The sequence below is a fragment of the Bubalus kerabau genome, chromosome 5, assembly GCF_029407905.1.
Source record: "Bubalus kerabau isolate K-KA32 ecotype Philippines breed swamp buffalo chromosome 5, PCC_UOA_SB_1v2, whole genome shotgun sequence".
Taxonomy (NCBI): Eukaryota; Metazoa; Chordata; class Mammalia; order Artiodactyla; family Bovidae; genus Bubalus; species Bubalus kerabau.
In genome coordinates, this window is record NC_073628.1 from 15,472,031 (window position 1) to 15,485,639 (window position 13,609).

A 13,609-nucleotide genomic window follows, 5' to 3' on the forward strand; every position below is an offset into this window, starting at 1 on the left:
AGAATCAATCCGAAGCACAGTAGGTTTTATTTCTACCTCACCATGACCCCACCCTCTCCTGAAGTAGCTTGCCTTGCCTGGTGGTCATATGTCAGTTAGGTCAGTCTTCGTGGCCTGCCCAAATCCACACCCCTAGGCTTTTTGGGTTTTTTGGCAAATCTTTACCTAAAAGCTTTAATGTTGCCTGCATTCTGAACAACTGCAGAATACTATAAAGTAGATTTGTGTGTGTGTCCCTGGTGACCAGGTCCAAATACCAAGACTTTTCCAGTTTTTATCTTAGGACAGATTGAAATGTTAGAGTTCCCTCTTCTTTAAAGGAAAAAGTGACAATGGGAAGAAATTGACAAGAGCTCTTTCTTAAACAAAATGCAGCATAATCTGGTCTTCCAACCCACATCTGGTTTAAAAACCAATGAGAAGGATCAGGAATAAGTTGGATAAGTAGGCATAGGGAAAAGGCATAAATGTCTTGACAGTAAGGGAAAGAGAAAAAGAAAAGGCATGCACTGAAATGCCAAACACAAACCAGTAAGGCAGAGATGGCATGGGGGCAGAAGGAATAGAGGTGCAGTCGGGGATTAATGTAAACACATAGGGTCTTGTCTCCTTTCAGAAGCCTCTGTCAGTGTTTTGGAACAAGGTGTAACAATTGGTGTTCTTGAGTCATCAAGAAACAAGAAAAAGTTATATTTAATGTTCTATATTTAAGAAGTCAAGGCAAAGTACAATTCTGGCACAAATTTTGTAGTGCAAATGATTTAATAAAGTTTGGATGCCTTATAAAGGGATTAGGTTAGTTTTTTAGGAGAATTTTACTTAAGTAGAAAGCGTATTCATTTCCTGATGTCACCTGGTTCAAGTGTTCCAAGAGGGAAAACTGAAGTGGTGCTGGATTCTAAATTTTCACTGGAAGGAAATTTAATCTTACGTGTCTGTTAACAGATGATGTTTATTAAATGTTCACGTGTATGTGGTGTTGTACAAACTGTTACAGTTAGTACATTTTAGCTTTTGTTACAACACTGCCACCAGAAGAGTGTACAGCTGCAGAGGCTCCTTGGTTCAGTTGGGGCAGCACAGCTTTCTGCATATGGTAGAGACATCGACCAAGTTCAACACCTGATGAGAACTGGTGAGATTGTTTGGATCTACCCTCCCATTGAAAACAAAAATACTTTTTTTAAAGTCACCTTTTAAGGTATTTGAAAAGATGATCAGGGTTAATTTTAAGGAAGAGTCTGACCTGGAGAGGTAAGTACTCACCAGAGCACTAAAACCTGTTTTTCCCTAGACATTTGACAAAACACCAATGGGCTTTGGTTCATCAGCTTAAAGGTGAGGGAGACAGAGGTCAACCCAGAGCATATGGAAGCTGCAAAGTCTTAGAGAAGGCGCATGCATGAAGTAGGGGCCCCAGAGTTCACATACCACAAGGACTACACCTGCTCACCTTCCTTCAGGCTCCAGGGGAACTTTGGAGACCGCTACCTTGGCAAAGGGCTGCCTAAAAGATGAAAAGGGGAAAAAACGCACCCCTGAGAATGATGGATAGAATTCTTGCAGATTTCTGTCGTGCTTGTTCCTTGCAGGCTCAGGCCAAGGAATCTCAAAACAGTAAATTGGTTTAGATAATGCCTACCTTCCAGGAACCTCACAGAGGCAAACAAACCTTTTCTGGAAGAGGGCACATTCATCCTCCCCTCAGCAAGTCAGTCCTCTCCAGGGTGTTTTCAAGGGCAATAACCACTGTCAGAAACAACCAGCCAAAAGGAACCATGGTTAATCAAATATTTTGGCAGCAGGTTGAATTGAGCAGAAGAGAGAATTGTTGAATCAGAAGATAAATTAGAAGAAACCACCCAAGCGCTGCACAGACAAACTGTTAGGGTTCTCCAGAGAAACAAACCCAGTAGGACAGATAGGCAGAGGCGCATGCAGGGTGAGTCGGGAGCAGGGATTCGCTCACATGACACTGGAGGACTCGAGGTCCCAGAGTCCGCTGTCTTCTGGGTGGAGGCCAGGAGAGCCGGAAGTGTAGTTCCAGCGCCAATCCTAAGGCCTGGGAACTGCAGGCCTGGCAGTGTCAGTCCCAGTTCAAGACCAAAGGCCTGAGAACCAGAAGCACTGATGTTCAAAAGCAGGAGACCACGGATGTCTCAGCTCAAGAGAGAGCAGTTTGCCCTTCTTTCACCTTTGTGTTCTGTTCAGCCCATCACCAGACTGGATAATACCCACCTGCATTGGTGAAGATGATTCTCCTTACTCAGTCTACCAAAATGCTAATCTTTCTGGAAACATGCTCACAGATACACCTGGAAGTGATATTTTACCTGCTCCCTGGTTACCCCATAGCCCAGTATGTTGACACATAAATTAACCATCAGAATACAGATGTAGAAGAGGGTAAGGCTTATGGATGGTACAAACGTAGGTATATTTAACTTCTTAATAACGTTAGAGACCAATGAAATGATCTCTTCAATGTGCTAAGGAAAATAAATGTGAATCTAGATGTCTGCACACAGTGAGAGTATCTTTGAAGAATGAAGGTGAAATGCATTCTCAAAGAAAAATGATTCAGAATATCATCACTAAAGAAATATTTAAGGATAGACTACAGGTAGATGTAAAGTGAACATGGAAGGTTTAATATACAAAAGAATGAAGAGCAAAGGTAAACATGAACAGATGTGGACAAACATTGCTTATATGAAAAAGTAGAGGCTTTATCCAAAAGAAGTAAAATGTCAGGCAGTAATTTGTAAATTGCAAAATGGGTGTATATGGGAAATGAAGTTAAAATTTCTAAGATCCTTCTATTGTTCAGGCGGAAGTAAAGTTTTCTTTCGATTTTGGTAAGTATGTGTCTAATTTCCAAAGCAACCAGTAAAGTCAATAGGAAAAGATTTTGTAATTTCAAAACTGATAGAAAGGGAGAAATGAAATAATTATTATCACTTACATTCAACAAGTTAATTCTAAAATGTATAAAGAAATGCAAAAATATTCAGGAAGCAAATGAACAAGGTAAGAGGATTTACTCAGCCTGACATCAAGATTATTCTAAAACTGCAGTAAGTACAGCGTGGCATTCATGCAAATATAGACCAGCAGATGGAACTAGTAGAGAACCTGGAAACAAACCCATGCATTTAGAGCTCTGCGGGGCAGAGAAGAAAAGACAGACTTTTCAGTAAGTGTGTTCTCTTCACAATATCAACTCCAGGTGTGTTCAAGAAAGATATACATGTCAAGGGCAAAATCTAAATCTTTCATAAAGTAATTTGAGATAGGAAAGGATTTTTAAAAACAAGCCCCCAAAGCCATAACCATAAAGGAAAAGACTGATCAATTAAGGTATAAATCTTTGCATCATCAAAAGAAACCATGAAAAGACAAGTCATGGAAGAGGGAGAAGTATATGTAACATCTTTCACTGATAGAGACTTTGTATCCAAAACATGAAAAGAACTTTTATAATGAAGAGGGCAACTCAGTAGCAAGACTTGAACAAGCATTTCATAGAAAGTTAAAATGTTAGTCACTCAGTTCATGTCTGACTCTTTGTGACCCGACGGACTAGCTCACTAGGCTCCTCGGTCCAAGGAATTCTCCAGGCAAGAATACTGGAGTGGGTTGCCATTTCCTTCTCCAGGGGATCTTCCTGACCTGGGGATTGAACCCCGGTCTCTGGATTGCAGGCAAACTCTTTACCAACTGAGCCACCAGGGAAGGGTTCAACAAATACATGAAGTTTAAAAAATACATATCCTATGGCCAAGCAAATCCATTCCTGATTTAGATACCATAGGAATAAAAACCATGCGTACGCGCACTGTTGTACAAGAATACTCACAACAGGGAATTCCCTGGTGGTCCAGTGGTTAGGACTCAACGCTTTTACTGTTAGGAGTGCTGGTTGAATCTCGGGTAAGGGAATATTCCGCAAGCCAAATGTCACAGCCAAAAAAATGAAGAAGCGTGAGGAGAAAAGGAAGCAAGTTATTACCGTGAAAGACAGGATGATGGTTGCTCTTGGAAAGAGGGGTTTGTGATCAGGGAAAGGTAATGGGGACTTTAAGGATGCTGCCAGTGTAGTGTGTTAGGGTTTGTGAGAATATTGTACACGTGTTCACCCTACAGCTGTCTTTTTAATTTTGTGTAAAAGGTATATGTACAAGTCAGCTGTGTGTCACCATAAAATGTCTTTAAAAACTAAACTTGTCAGTGATTCCTTAAATGTTACATTATTTTATTTTATGTCAGTTTTTGTTTCATTTATATTTGAATTTCTGTGCTCCTTTCTAAAATTAAATACTCAAAGAAATAATCCAAAGAATTTAAGTAGTAATATAAGAATCTGTTGTTTAACACATGATTTTTAAAATCACATGTAGATAATTTGTTCAAAGTCTTGGAGACAGAGCTTGCAATTGATATATCCTGGTTTGTTTATTTCACCAGAGTACTGACAGCTGTCCTCTTGTTCACAGGCTCAGTAGATGAAGGCATCACGGAAGGGTTGCCTACGCTTCAGGGCACTTCTAGCACCAGCGCTCACGTAGATGATGATGATCGGTTAGTACCAACACAGTAGGACGTTTTCTTGTAAGGGTTCCGTGTGTAATTGTGAATCCAAGCATTTTATCTAGGATTACATAAAAGTTTACTGAAACCTGACTTCTATATATTTTGTAATCATGAGGTAGCCAATAAATTAGACAAGGTTTTTCAGGTATTTCTTAAACTTCCCAGCTCCATTGCTTTAAATAATATCTGTTTCAGGTGTTGGCAAACCTGTGGCCCACAGGCCAATTCTCCTACCACCTTTATTTGTAAATCAAATTTTATTGGGACACAACCATGCTGTGTCTGTGGATGGCAGAATTGAGTGGTTGAAATAGAGATCATGTAGTATGCAAAGCCAAAAATAATTGCACCTGTCCTGCGACCAAAACAGTTCACCAAACCCTTTTCCTTATACTCGTGATTCCCAGGTCATTGTCTTCACATTGACCCTTCCTGCTGATATCCTCACATAGATGTAGCAGGGCCATTTCAGACTTAAGACCAAGACAGTGCTCCACCTCCTCCCTCAGACCTGCTCTTCTAGTCTTCCTGTCTCAGTAAACTATGTCATCATCAAGCCCAGATTTCTTCAACAGCGTCTCTGTGAATTATACTTGATACTTTTCCCTCACACCCACCCCTGTATTTAATCCACAAGTCCTTTCCACTTTGCATCCAAAACATGTTCCTTGTCAATCCACTTTTCTTCCAGCTCTGCTGCAACCACCCCAGCCCAGGTCACCACCACCTTTTGCCTTGACTACTGCAGTAACCTTCAACTGGCCCCTGATTTCATGATCCCCTCTATTCCAGTCCTTCTCCATGTAGCAGCCAGAATTTTGTTTTTTACGTTAAGTCAGATTGTGTTGCTGTTCTAAGTAGCAAACTTTTTAAATTCTCCAGTAGTTCAGTTCAGTGTCCAGTCAGTTCAGTGTCCAGTCGCTCAGTCGTGTCTGACTGCGACCCCTTGGACTGCAGCATGCCAGGCGTTCCTGTCCACCACCAACTCCAGGAGTTTACTCAGACTCATGTCCATTGAGTCATTGATGCCATCCAACCATCTCATCCTCTGTCATCCCCTTCTCCTCTCGCCTTTAATCTTTCCCAGCATCAGGGTCTTTTCAAATGAGTCAGTTCTTCATATCAGGTGGCCAAAGTAATGGAGTTTCAGCTTCAACATCAGTCCTTCCAATGAATATTCAGGACTGATCTCCTTTAGGATGGACTGGTTTGATCTCCTTGCTGTCCAAGGGACTCTCTAGAGTCTTCTCCAACACCACAGTTCAAAAGCATCAATTCTTCTGCGCTCAGCTTTCTTTACAGTCCAACTTTCACGTCCATACGTGACTACTGGAAAAACCATAGCCTTGACTAGACGGACCTTTGTTGGCAAAGTAATGTCTGTGCTTTTTAATATGCTGTCTAGGTTGGTTATAACTTTCCTTCCAAGGAGCAAGCGTCTTTTAATTTCATGGCTGCAGTCACCATCTGCAGTGATTTTGGAGCCCAAAAAAATAAGGTCTGTCACTGTTCCCACTGTTGCCCCATCTGTTTGCCATGAAGTGATGGGACTGAATGCCATGATCTTAGTTTTCTGATTGTTGAGTTTCAAGCCAACTTTTTCACTCTCCTCTTTGACTTTTCATCAAGAGGCTCTTTAGTTCTTCTTTGCTTTCTGCCGTAAGGGTGGTGTCATCTGCATATCTGAGGTTATTGATATTTCTCCTGGCAGTCTTGATTCCAGCTTGTTCTTTCAACCAGTCCAGCCTTTCTGATGATGTACTCTGCATATAAGTTAAATAAGCAGGGTGACAATATACAGCCTCGACGTACTCCTTTTCCTATTTGGAACCAGTCTGTTGTTCCATGTCTGGTTCTAACTGTTGCTTTTTGACCTGCATACAGATTTCTCAAGAGGCAGGTCAGGTGGTCTGGTATTCCCATCTCTTGAAGAATTTTTCACAGTTTGTTGTGATCCATACAGTCAAAGGCTTTGGCACAGTCAGTAAAGCAGAAGTAGATGTTTTTCTGGAACTCTCTTGCTTTTTTGATGATCCAACCAATGTTGGCAATTTGATCTCTGGTTTCTCTGCCTTTTCTAAATCCAGCTTGAACATCTGGAAGTTCATGGTTCACAAACGGTTGAAGCCTGGCTTGGAAAATTTTGCGCATTACTTTACTAGCTTGTGAGATGAGTGCAATTGTGCAGTAGTTTGAGCATTCTTTGGCATTGCCTTTCTTTGGGATTGAAATGAGTAGATTCTTAAATCTAAACTCCTCACCATGCCTTGAAAGCCGTACATGATGTGATTCTAGCCTGACGCCCTTCAGACCACACTCCTCACAGACCACGTTCCGGCCATGCTGACCTTCTTCAGTTCCTGGAGTAGTCCATTTTTGTTCTGGTTTGCAGGCCTGCCATTTTAAGGCCTTTCTTTTGCCTGAAATGCTTTCTTCCCTAATTTTTACTTTGCTCCTTCTTTCTTCATTCTTCAGATCACTGTCAGTTCTGAAGGTTTTTCCTGACCACCAGTCTAAAGTAAAACAGCACCAATCATTGTTGGGTCACTCAACTTTAATTCTCTGTTCTGATCATTTTTTTGTGTGCTTATTGTCTGTCTTTGACCACTGAATATAAAACTTCACTGCAGTAACTCCTCATCATTAGAGTCCAGGACAGACTTTAAGAAGTGTGTTTGTTGAAAACTCGAAGGATTCAAAGAATTCAAACATGATTTACTGTATTTGAGAAGATAACCTGGTAGAGCAGGTTGTGAACCAGAGTCCTTTGAGTAAGTTATTGAAGGTGTAAGCAAATGGAAATATGCCTCGCTAGCTTCCTTAATTTCAAACATGAATGGGGTTGTCTGTTCTGTACTAGATACTCTCTTGAGTGGTGGGGATATTGAAATGAAACGTTACCCTTGTCCTCAGGTCACGCCAACATTGGGGCCGGGAGAGAGGTTAAAAACAGACAAGTAAGCAGATAATCATGAGTGATCTGCAGAGGAGTCTATTGCTCTGCATAGGAGAGTACCTACCTAAATCACTGATGAATCAAGGAAGGCTTTCAGGAGGAGGAGGTTAACTTCTTGGCTACATCTCATAAAATGACTGGTGTGTTATCTAAGCAAAAAGGGTAGGCAGGTAGAGGAAATTAAATATATGAAAGCACAGCACTGAGAGAGAAGTGTTAAGGAGGAACTGCTTGGTAGGGGTATGTCTGGGGAATATGACAAGAAATGAGACTGGAAAAGTATATAGACCCAGATCATGAGGAGTCTTGTATGGCTTCATTCTAAAGATAGCAGGGAGCCATCACAGGACTGTTACCAAGAGACTGATTTAATCAGACCACTGTGAAAGGGGTGTGGGGCAAAATAGAAAGAGATAGCCATATATTGACCAGAGCCTGAATTGAAGCAGTAGTAGGAACAAAAAGATTATTAGATTAAGGGTACCTAAAGTAAAATGGTTTATATGATCTTGGTCACATGTCTTTGCTTAACTTAGGATGTTGGACATTCTGGACAGTAACACTTTTTCTTATTATAAATGAAGCTTGTAATCTAACTTTTAAATTTATTTCCTTTTTTTCATTTAAACTTGTGCAGAACTGGTGATTGAACTTAAAAATCAGAGCCTGGTTGCCTTCTTTGGTCTGTTTTTTAGATTGGAAAATGTTCAGTATCCCTACCAACTCTACATTGCTCCTTCCACCAGCAGCACAGAACGGCCAAGTCCCAATGGTCCAGATAGACCTTTTCAGTGTCCAACGTGTGGGGTGCGATTCACCCGTATTCAGAACCTGAAGCAGCACATGCTGATCCACTCAGGTAATGCCATCGTTCCTCTTGTGGCATAAATGAACCCTCTAGAACATTTTATTTTTGAATTCCAGTTAAAAATAGTAAACAGATGCTTTTGAGTTAGGAAAAAGTATATCTCCGGGAAGTCTAGTGAGAACAGATAAATTCAGTTCTGTTGCTGATTTGTGACATTGTGAGAAAGATATTTGCTTAATACATTGGCCACAGGCATAAATAAGTCTTCTGATTGGAACTGGGGGCAAGTGTGATGTGCACATGACATACATGAAAAAGAGATCAGATACTTGTGTGTATATGTGAGGGAGGAAAGCACAAGTGCATTTGGTAAAGCAAATGGGGTTAAAAGGGCATATATTGGTGTTCTGTGTGCTATTCTAATTTTTCTTAAGTTTGTAATTCCAAATAAAAAGTGTTTTTAAAAATTAAATACAATAATTTTATTTTAATTGTGCAATGCTAAATTTCTCTGTGCCCTGAGAAGTTTCTCTGTGCCCTATTCAACCAGCCTTGCAGTATTATTTTAGCATAAAAAAGATTTTGGATAAATGATGTGTAGAACATACTTGAAACTTAAGTTCAGTGTCCACATAAAGGCAATAAAATTCTTATAGGTAGAACACTGGCCTCTGATAAGGAAGAAATCTTGGCTACTATTCTCAGCTGTTTAACTGTCTCACTTTCCTCTTCTTCAGATAGGTATAACAATCCTGTGCTAACACTAATTCCCTTTGACTTTGTTGAATCAACAGATTATGTTTTGAAGGTTTTTGAAATTTTTTTGCTGAAACTGTGATAATGAATTGGAAGAGACCATAAATGCGCTTTACATTTCATATATTAATTTCTATATATTTATGTCACTATTACATCAAGTACCCCAAAACTTAACCAAAGGTAGCTCTGTTACAATCACTAATTATGTTCAGAGATGTTAGAATTTTCTTTTTTCTTCTCATTTTTCTCTGAGATAGGAAATTAAGATTAGATAACTGATCAGTTTACACATTTTCTTGATAGAAACCTTACTACTTTAATGAAATGAAATAATAATAGGTGAAGAACTGGGGTCTGCTTAAATAAATACTCTTGTTAAATTGTATTTTGAAGTCTAAGAAGATTTGGAAGAATTCAAAAATCAAATGGAGTATTTATCAATTTGATTACCCCACCCCCACCCCATGGTGCCTTTCTTGCTTGCTTGCTTTTTCAAACACTAGTGACTTTTCAGGTGTTTTGTATTTTTTCTAAGATACTGAATTTGGGACTCGTTTCTGCTGATGATTTTTATCTTTTCAGATTATCTGTTGCTACAAAATTACAGTTCAGAAATTTGTGAAGTTTATGACATTTCCATTTATTTTGTTTTTAGATAATATTTTGTATCGCTTTATTTTATAGGAATTAAACCATTTCAGTGTGACCGCTGTGGGAAAAAGTTCACCAGGGCTTACTCGCTAAAGATGCATCGCCTAAAGCATGAAGGTAAACGCTGTTTCCGGTGCCAGATATGTAGTGCCACTTTCACTTCCTTCGGGGAATATAAACACCACATGAGGGTTTCCCGGCACATTATCCGCAAGCCTCGGATTTACGAGTGCAAAACATGTGGCGCCATGTTCACCAACTCTGGAAATTTAATCGTGCACCTGAGGAGTCTGAACCATGAAGCGTCAGAGCTAGCAAACTACTTCCAGAGCAGGTGAGGTGCACAACGAAAACCGAACCAGGGAAACTGCTTTCTAAACTCTCTCTTCCTGTTGTTAGGGCAGCCTGCTGTGTTTTGTTTTGTTTTTTTTAATCAGGTTGCCAGCTAATCAATCACATTCCTTAAAAATTCCCACTATCCAATAACACTCTGATCTCCTGATAAAATTTTGCTAATTCTACTAAGTATAAACAGTTTTAAATACTTTTATAGTTGGCATTAGAAATCTTTTCCTACAGAGATAGACCACTTGTTTTGGGTTTTGGGGGGTTTTTGTGGGGGGGCGGTTTGTTGTTGGCTTTTTTTTTTAATATAAGGTTAAAGTAATTCTGTAGTCGATTTTAAATAGACCTGACTGGAAAATTTACCATGTCAGATGATACTTGGTGACAGTGGATTACTTCTCATTCTTTGGATGTTGGTTAAATTCTTGACGACGACTCTTTTTTTTTTCCTTCTCTAAATAATGAGAGAAACTTCAGCAGCAACTATAATTGATAGTTTACATCAAATGAAGTTTTCCTCTTTTTCTTTCAGTTTAGAACTCCATACATTGAATATTAAAAATGTATGATAGAGTTAACCTTTCTGATTTATCGGGTAGCTGAGGATCGGGTTCTAGTTCTGGCTCTGCCGCTCCCTGCTGGTATGATTGAACATATCACTTCACAGATGAAGAAGCTTGAACTTAGAGAAGGATAATGTGTAAGCTTTAAAGATGATTGCCAAGGTCTCCTCTAGATATAAAATTCTGTTGTCTATTTTTAATACTTTATCAGAATTGTACATCTGTAGGAATCCTTAGTTTCTTATAAAATGAAATCAAATTTTACACCACCTTTATTTTTATAATCTTATTTTTCTATAAATTTTTTTCCTGCATTGATTTTGTTTTTCTCTTAAAGCCAGACATTTTGTCGAATGTAATCATTTCTGACTCTGAGTGTCTGGTTATTATATCACTAAACTTATATTATATACGACATATCAAAGTTTGTTCAAGACTAAAATCATGTCCCAGTTAACTGCACAGCCTGTTTTCTGTATCTTCCCTGTGCTGAGCCCTCTGTCTTCCACTCTTTAACATCTGAAGACTTTTATAACCGAGGACATCTTAAATTGCTTTGCAAATGAGCAGACTTTAATTTTTTTATTAATAGTGGAAAAATTATAAAATAACCTAAAGTATATTAGATATTGAAATTATAAAGTATAATGAACTTTTTTGTTCAACAGTAAAGATTTAAATAAAGCATCTAAGTAGTTTTTTACATTTTTCTATATAGTAGATTGTATATAAGATCATTTATGCATGAGGATTAGTTTAACTATATCCAAGAAGTAATAAAAAGCTAGGTTTATATACCTTATAATTAGTGTATAATCCAAGAAAGGTTACACATAAGTTATTCAAATGAACTTTGTTTAAATGAACATGCTATTTGCGTTTGTTTTGTGCGCAGAAACTCTTCTACATAGAAGGAGAAAGGCTGTTTAGGTGTCCACAGTGGCACTGAATGTGATCTGTCTCTCGTGATGGTAGGGAGAGTTGATATACTTGGGTTCTAATGGATGGTTTGGGCTCATATTTAGGAAAATTTAGAAGCTGAAAATTCCGGAGTTATAATCTTCATTCAAGAATTAGAGAATGAAAATTCCCAATCTTGTTTTACAAATCAGGTCTTTTTATTATGTCTTATTTATTCTTGGCTTGAAAATTAACTACCTGTTTCATCCTTTGCCTCTTACCTAGTGATTTCCTAGTACCGGACTACTTAAACCAGGAGCAAGAAGAGACCCTTGTTCAATATGATCTTGGAGAACACAGTTTTGAAAGCAACTCTTCTGTTCAAATGCCTGTAATTTCACAGGTCTCCTCGACCCAGAATTGTGAAAGCACTTTTCCCTTGGGGTCTCTTGGGCTGACAGAAAAGGAGGAAGAAATGCCAGAGCAGCCAAAGACCAGTGCTTGTGCCGAGGCAACCAGAGATGACCCCCCAAAATCAGAGCTGTCTTCTATAACTATTGAGTAATTTCATAGTTTGGCTTCATTTTTAATTTTTGGAAAGTGCCTGTGCTTGGTCTTGTACATTTGAATTTAATTTTTTAAGCAAAAAAAAAGGGTTTGGAAAAATCTCCCTTTTTACTTTGTAAGTCCTGCAACTGATGTTTTATTTTTCGTGACTGAGAGATTGCTTCTGTAAGTGCACAATAACATGGTGTTGAAATACAGTAGAAACCCTGAAACTTAAGGAGAGGAAGCAGTTGACGTCACACTTATATCAGTTTCCTCTTCCATCATCAGGAGTAGGCTAACAACATACCATTAGGTTGAGAAGAAATCAGATGATTACTGACCTTCCTGAAATGAAAGGGTACACCAGAAACATACTACTAAACAAATTTGGCAAATGGCCTGAATAGATGTTACTCCTATACACAGGACATTGTACAATCTTCTGTAAAGCCTGTTGTTTCTGGAAATATTATGGTGAGCTTTCTTAAAAATTATTAGGGTGTGTACTTCTGAAATTCCACGTATTCTTTTTTTTTTTTTTTTTTTTTAAGCTTTGTCATTATAATTTTTTATGGTGAAAGTTTGGTATTGGGATAGGTATTCCCTGTACCTTTATAATAGTACTCTCCAAATTATCTTTCTTCTATTGAAAGATGGCAGAGAGCCACGGTTGAGAAGAGTCAAGCTGTGCATGAAGAGACCAGGAATGGGGAATATAGTGTGTGAATCTCAGCTTCATAGGAACTCTTTCATACTGCTTTTCTGGTTAAAATCGTTGTTTACCTGGTCTTTGAATGTTAATGCCTGGCTAATGAGGTCATTGCCTAGATCAGTTTATTCTTACCCTGTCAACAGTACTTTCTTTTGCCTATACTTGGCGTGATCCCATAAAAAGGAAATATACTGGAGATGTTCTATATTTTATATATAGGTTTGTGTATTATTGAGGATGTTTTCATTCTGCTGTTTGGACAAAATAAAGAATTCTCTGTTAAGGCTATGTTCTTAACCCAACTAAGATTGTTTACAAAATACCATGTGACAGTGATATATTGTCCTTATTCCAAAATATTTTTAGACATTGCCAAATGTCATATTGAAAGCAGTTAGTATAGTTTTTACAGAATGTAAGCAATAATGTAGAAGAGAAGAGGCTATAAAATGATGATCTGTGACTCAGATCTATTTGGGGGAAAAAATTGTTAAGACTAAAGAAAAACTAAAAACCTTAAGGTAATGAATATTACCTCTTGCTGCTAAAAGAAAATGAAACTTCCTGGTTTATAGTTGAAATACATATGATACTTTAGACTGGAGTATATATTTTACCTGGTGCCGTTAAAGCATCGCTTACCTTGATCCTAAATTTCATGAGTCCATGAACAATGATCTTTTGAGTAACTTTTTTTTCTATGTATATACCCAGAGTTTAATCATTATGAAAACACCTGATTTAGATTAGAAAAAGAAAATACAGTTTCTTAT

At 38.4% G+C, this 13,609-nt stretch overlaps 1 protein-coding gene across 4 annotated transcripts in view; it reads left to right on the top strand.

The window, feature by feature from the left end:
- The window catches only part of ZBTB44 (zinc finger and BTB domain containing 44), a 51,797-nt gene extending 38,673 nt beyond the window's left edge, over positions 1-13,124 (top strand). Inside the window, exons 3-6 of one of the 4 annotated variants that reach the window (XM_055581162.1) lie at positions 4,497-4,581; positions 8,245-8,408; positions 9,801-10,101; positions 11,861-13,124. In XM_055581162.1, the coding sequence (XP_055437137.1) occupies positions 4,497-4,581; positions 8,245-8,408; positions 9,801-10,101; positions 11,861-12,140 (830 nt within the window). In that variant the 3' untranslated portion in view covers positions 12,141-13,124. The remainder of the gene's footprint in view (positions 1-4,496; positions 4,582-8,244; positions 8,409-9,800; positions 10,102-11,860) is intronic. The other 3 variants (XM_055581163.1, XM_055581164.1, XM_055581165.1) reach the window with 3 other exon arrangements.
- Positions 13,125-13,609: the final 485 nt, after the last annotated feature.